The sequence below is a fragment of the Phodopus roborovskii genome, unplaced genomic scaffold, assembly GCF_943737965.1.
Source record: "Phodopus roborovskii unplaced genomic scaffold, PHOROB, whole genome shotgun sequence".
Taxonomy (NCBI): domain Eukaryota; kingdom Metazoa; phylum Chordata; class Mammalia; order Rodentia; family Cricetidae; genus Phodopus; species Phodopus roborovskii.
The window spans coordinates 12,572,501-12,578,988 of NW_026126459.1; the positions used below are offsets into that span (position 1 = coordinate 12,572,501).

The 6,488-nt window shown below is 47.6% G+C and overlaps 1 protein-coding gene across 1 annotated transcript; it reads left to right on the forward strand.

The window, feature by feature from the left end:
* The first annotated feature begins 5,360 nt into the window (after window positions 1–5,360).
* On the forward strand, window positions 5,361–6,280 carry LOC127225571 (palmitoyltransferase ZDHHC3). The gene has a single exon (XM_051189071.1). The coding sequence runs from the start codon at window positions 5,426–5,428 to the stop codon at window positions 6,263–6,265; it is 840 nt and encodes a 279-aa protein (XP_051045028.1). The 5' UTR covers window positions 5,361–5,425; the 3' UTR covers window positions 6,266–6,280.
* The last annotated feature ends 208 nt before the right edge of the window (window positions 6,281–6,488 follow it).

Here is a 6,488-nt window from a genome sequence, read left to right on the forward strand (position 1 = left end):
AGGCCTATAGAAGAGACTTTCCCACTGTGTTGTTCCCATCAGTGTCTAAAAATGCCTGCTTTTATGTAACGGTAAAGCCATGTCACCTCTTCCACATTGGAACATGTTATGCAGGACAACCTGAACCTGTGTTCGCGAGCTCTGATCACTCATATTTGTCTCAGAAAATTCTCCTATTCCTACCAAGGTCAGAGCTGAAGTTGGCATCAACATCTCCCCCACCATGAGGGATGGTACTATCAAACTATGAACTAAGATATGCCCTTCCTCTCTGAAGAGGCTTCAATCAGATATTTGGTGGTTAATGAGAAGATTAACTAACACAAGTGACCACAGGAGAGGACATGCTACACAACACATGCAAAAACAGCAGTGGTGTGGAGGCCAGGGAGACAGTGTGTTATATGGCCAAAAGAGACAACCCAAATACTGAACCCACTTCAGTAAACCCACATGTGCAGGGTAATAACCCACACAAGTTAATGGAAGGTAAATAAAATACTTGAAAATTTGACAGTGAAGCCTTGCAGTGAAAGAATTAACCCACAACTCAGTCTTGATAGACAAACAGAAGAAACTATAGAAATAAGTAGTTAATAAGGTTGATTAATAAATATACAGACACAGTACATGCTTCCCCTCCAAAATCCACAAAGGATTTGCAAATATTAATCACAAATAAGTTGGCAGAGCAAAAAGCACAGTAAATTCAGAAGAGATTAACTACATATCCTACTGTATGTGTAGAAAGAAAATAACATTTAAAACATCCAGTTTTGTGTAATTTAAAAACACATGTATGAAAAAATCAATCACAAGGAAATTGAAATGTTAGGCAGGAAAACAAGAAGCAAGTCCTGTGAGTGAAACATGAAGGGTGGGGCTGAGGGACGTCCTAGGTCTCAATGTCACATTGTCAAATAAGAAAAGCAGAGGAAGCCAGATCCAGGGCAGTAGTGACACATGCCTTAAATCCAAGAACTCAGGAGGCGGGGGCAGGTGGATCTCTGAATTCAAGGTCAGCCTGGTCTATAGAGTGAGTTCCAGGACAACCACAGTTACACAGAGAAACCCTGTTTCCAAACAATAAAAAGGAAGGAAGGCGGAGGGAGGGAGGAAGCAAGCAAGCAAGCAGAGGAGACTTTAGGACAGAGCCTGCTACAGTTGCAAGGAGAAGCAGGATCCAGGAGGGAAAGTACTCTGGTCAATTATGGGAAAACTAGAACTTTTACCCCTGTATCTTTAGATGAGCCAGTAAATGTTCAGAACTTCTGAGATCTGACAACTGAGGTTTATGCAGCTACAACACAGATTTAATTACAGAACACCACAGAATTCAGTAAAATGCTGATGTACAACAGAATGTTCTAGAAAGTGTCCACCTGGAATCTTAGGATACCCTACATGCCTTGGAGAATGAATGGAAATTGCAGGAAATTTCACATATTCTTGGGAAGGGGGCTAAGGATGAAGGAAGCCTTATTGGACAAATAACAGGACTGAATGAAAATGAAGACAATCCCATGCCTAGGTATGGTTGAGGAGATGAGTTTTATTGTACATATAAGGGAAAGCACAGAGAGAAGCATCTGGAAGGGTCCAGGCTGAACAGGGGTTAGAAACAGAGAAGGGGGAAGAGAAAGAGGGAAGAGAGAAGAGGCCAAGAGGACCAAGAGAACACATGGGAACCAAGATAATGTGTAGTCAAAATGACTGAGTTATACAGGATCAGAAGCTGGGGAAATGGGAAGCAAAGCCCAGCCCCTGGGTTGGAGAGGTTGAGGGTAGAGGTGGGGTGAGAAGTGCTGAGATTTGTCCCAAATTTCTTTGTGACCTGACAAGGGCAAAGCTTGGAAACAGAAAGCATGCTTTCCAAATGAAGGAAAAGAGGAGTGTGCCCTCCAAAGCACAGAAATAGGAAGCATACCCTCTAAAGCATGGAAACAGGAAGTGCACCCTCTAAAGCATGGAAACAGGAAGTGGGTCCTCTAAAGCACAGAAACAGGAAGTGTACTCTCTAAAGCACAGAAACAGGAAGTGTGCCCCGTAAAGTATGGACACAGGAAGTATACCCTCCAAAACACAGAAATGGGAAGTGTGCCCTCACCTTCAAAAGCATAGAAACAAGGCACATGCCCTTCAAAGAGTTCAACAGGAAGCAACCCCTTTACCAAAACCCAGTCCAGCTCTTCTTCCACTGGAGACCAGGAGCATCAAGTTCCCATAGCCAAGGTGTGTGACATTCCTATCCCAGAACAGAACTTCTTGGCAGTGGATAGACTAAGCCTCGTAGTGAAAGGATGAAAAAAATACAGCCTAACTCTCCACTGACCACAGGAACCTAGAAGTTTAAACCTTAAATTGCAGACCCTGCCCTCAGCCAGAAATAGGCAAGGCAAGGTCACATTCTTTGCAGTTTAAGGCAGGACCTGTAAGTATGTGAGCTTTGTCACCCCCCCAGGACCCGCGCGAATGCAAACCTCTGGAGCTATAGGAAACTGATTGGTCTATAAAGCACGGGCTTGGATGATTTAAATTGATTGGTCTATACCGCGCAGGCTCTGGATGCTATGAGATGATTGCTTTACGATGTGTGGGCTTTGTTATAATCCTATAAAAAGCTATCTTACTTCTGCCCTCATGGTCCTTAGTCCTCTGGCCCTGTGTGACGCATGACTGTGGACTCCAGTGCACTTGGAATATAAAAGACCTCATGCTTTTACATCAAGACCACTTCTCCTGAGTGATTTGGGGGGGGGTCCGCCTTTCCTGAGTCAGGGTGTGAGGGTCCATGCTCCACACTCTGCAGGTCTTTCAGTAGACATATGTTTTCAGCATCCTACAAGTATGTTCAAACCCTGAGACCTCCATCCTTCCCCACCCCCAGCCTTTCCAGGAGCCTTTCACACACTTCCTTTCTGCTGGTTTCACTCCGTTGGTATCAACAGAGGGAGATGCTGAGCCCATCCAGAAGGTTTACACACAGAGAACCTAACTAGGGCCCAGTCCTAGCACCTGAGTCACCTAACTAGGGCCCAGTCCTAGCACCTGAGTCACCACGCTCACACTGCAGAATGTGTGGTTCTCAGAGGAGTTCCACGATATTCCTACAGTGCTGGCAATGCACCACTGAGAGCAAGCATTTAAGATGTGGCACCACTGGGAAGATAGCAGCCCATGCCAGGCTCAAGTACAAAACCCACTGATGGCACACAATGCTAGGTGCCACCCACAGAAGAGGACAGGGGATCACACACCACAACTGAGCCATGAGGGGAGACAGCAACTATACACGCTTGCATATACAATCTGGAGGGGACAACAACCAGGACATCCAGGAAGTTTGATTGGGACATTTGGCAGGTAGACACAGAAATGTCAATGCCTAGAATAGATGAGAGGCTCATGCCAGAAGCCCCATCACCACTCCAAGAGGATTTTCTGCAGCTCTGTCCCTGACAGCCAAAATCCTGAGAGCCCAACATGAATCAACATGACCCCCATAATCTCATAGGGAGTGGCACTATTAGGAGGTGTGGCTTTGTTGGAGAAAGTATGGCCTTGTTGGAGGAAGTGTGTCACTGTGGGAGTGGGCTTTGAGGTTTTCTATGCTCAGAATACCACCCAGTGCTTCAGTCAACTTCCTGTTCCCTGCAAGAGGTTACCAGCACCAATTTGCCTACACACTGCCATGCTTCCAGACATGGTGATAATGGACTGAACCATCCCCCAATTAAATGTTTTCTTTATAAGGGTTGTTGTGGACATGGTGTCTCTTCACAGCAATAGAAACCATAAGACAGCTATGTTTCTGATTTCACAACTCAGACTCAAACACTTGACCAATGGCTTCTAGCAGACACGAGGGAAGTCAACCATGTGTGAGGTAAGAAGAGTCTAGAGAGGTAATAGCTCAGAAAGTCCCCAGCAGCAGGAAACATAGTGGACAGAAGACATGGAGATGGCATGATTGAGGGCTCCAATGGCCTGCATCACTAAGAGATGTAACAGGTGTGTTCACAGAGTGTTCACCACCCACAAATCACCCTTCCTAAAGCAAGGTCAGCCCATACAGCAAAGAAACCTTCTGAGGAGGTGAAGGTGGGGACAACAATGACTTTTCACACACCACACTTCTGTTAGGTGTGGTGACAACAACTAATGCAGAGCCATAAGGCTACTGTGTTGTCACAAGGAAATGATTCCTAGTGTTGTTTATCCAAGACACAAACACTCCTCCAAAGCCTAACACAAGTGTTTTGTTTTGTTTTATTTTGTTTTGCAATGGCACAATGCACTGGAAAGCCCAAAGCACCTGGCCTCTGTATGGACAAGTTCTTGAGTACAACCCAACCAAAAGTGCCTACACCCCAAGCTTGCCTCTGCTGTGTTCACAGTCTACCTGGTAGTGCTGCAGAAAGCCAAGCCACCTAGATTAGTCCTCCATACCACTAATCAGGCTATGGATGGAGATGACAATCGGACCAGTTCTTGTCTGAAGCTTTGTCCAAGAAGCCACGGACCTCTCTAAGAGGTCCCAGCACTCCTCAATATGTTCTTACTTCCCATCTGTCCCTAAGTGAGCCTCAAGCATCTTTCTCTCATGGTTCCATCAACTATACAATTTCCACACTGGTCCTTTCCCACAGGACAGATGCTCTTCATGGGGCTGCTGACAGACGCTATATGTCCACTGTTCTGTATACCATGTGCACGCAGTGACACCTCATTTACAAACACCTCTCCACTCATCTGCACTCAGCTGAGAGGAGTAACTGTTGAGTAATTGTTGAGGGGCTTGCCTGCTGGGCTCCATACAAATGCTTTTCAAGGAGGTTCTGGAGCTGTCCTGGTAGAGCATGGATGTTATCATATCCAACAACACCCCTCCTTGGAGAGACTCATGTTCCCTCCTCTGACATCCCAAGACTTCCCTTAGGCAGACCTTCATCCCAGCACAGGGCAGGACAGATCCCAGGCTCTGGACCAGTCCCTTACCACCAGGTAAGGTGGTAAGCAATTTATTTAACTTCCTCTTGCCTCGTTTCTCCAAAGGAAAGAAGTCATGAATGTTTACCTAGCAGTTATGAGGCTCTAATAGGTCATGTCAGAGTGGGGAAGGCAGAGCCAAGTGGTCAGTACCTAGGAGTGTCTCCTCCTCCAGGCCTTCCTCCAGGCCTTAAGGGAGAGTAGGCCCTTTCTGTGTTCATAAACCCATCTGAGGGAGCATTCTAGAACACTGCCAAGATCAGCCTATCAGGCAGCCCCTCTCTGCCTCTGCCTAGGGCAGCAGGCACCAATTCCAGACAAGTGGGGTGGATGAGAAGGGCCAGGGCACAGGGACCTTCATCTCTATGGGGGTTCCTCCTGGGCCTGGGTCTACCACCAGGATGCTGGCCCTTGAGCAGACCTGAGGACTCTCACAATGCTCTCATGGGTCCAAAAACGTGGCACTTCTGAGCACAGGACCGGGCTAGAGACCCCACTGCAGGGCCCCAAGCAACGCTGCTGGTTCGTGTGGGACCCCATGGGCATCATTTTCGCCATTGCTACATGGGCGCTGGTACTGAGTGGTGCATGGGTACTGGTCCGGGACCTGCTCATACCATCTAACAACGTATTCTACGCCATCGCCAACGGTGTGGTCTTCCATCTGCTGGCCTCCCTGGCACTCGTATCACACCTACGAACTATGCTGACGGATCCGGGCTCTGTACCCCTGGGAAACCCACCAGGGCCTGACACAGTGTCCTACTGTCCCTTCTGCCTCTGTGCTATACCAGAGAGGGTTTATCACTGCACAGTATGCAGACGCTGCATTCGCAAAAACGACCACCACTGCCCCTGGGTCAACAACTGCGTGGGTGAGGACAACCAGAAATACTTCTTACTCTTCACTCTGTACGTTGGGCTTATGTCAACCCACGTGCTGCTGCTGCTGGCCATTCCTGTCCTGCGCAGCCATGCCCGGGGTGAGTGGAATGCCAGCAGCACAGTATCTCTACCTGGCCCCATCTTCTTTCTCTTCCTAGTGGCTTTGATGGGCTTCATCTTTGCCTTGGTGATGCTCTGCAGCCAGATGTGTTCCATCTACAAAGACAAAACCACAACTGAGATGCTGCACCAGAACAAGCACTCACAGGGCAGGCAGTCCATGTGGGCTAACATTAAGGCCATCTGCGGCCCCCGAGTCTCTCTAGCCTGGCTCAGTCCTTTTCATTCCCCAGACCGTTACAAAGTGAGTGAGCGCCACGTCATGGCCTAAGTCACTCCTAGGTGCCAAGAGAAATGCACAAATAAGCTAGCTTCCTGAAGGAAACCAGCAGGGCAGAGTAGAAAGTAATATACCTCAGATTTTCTGAGTAAGAAAACAGGACAGGAAAGCCCTCAGGAAACGTGCTCTTCCTGTCCCCTGGTGGTTTTGAAAGCAATTAAATGCATCCAATCATGGATGAGTGTCCTGAGTTGGTACCCACCCTTGTTAAATG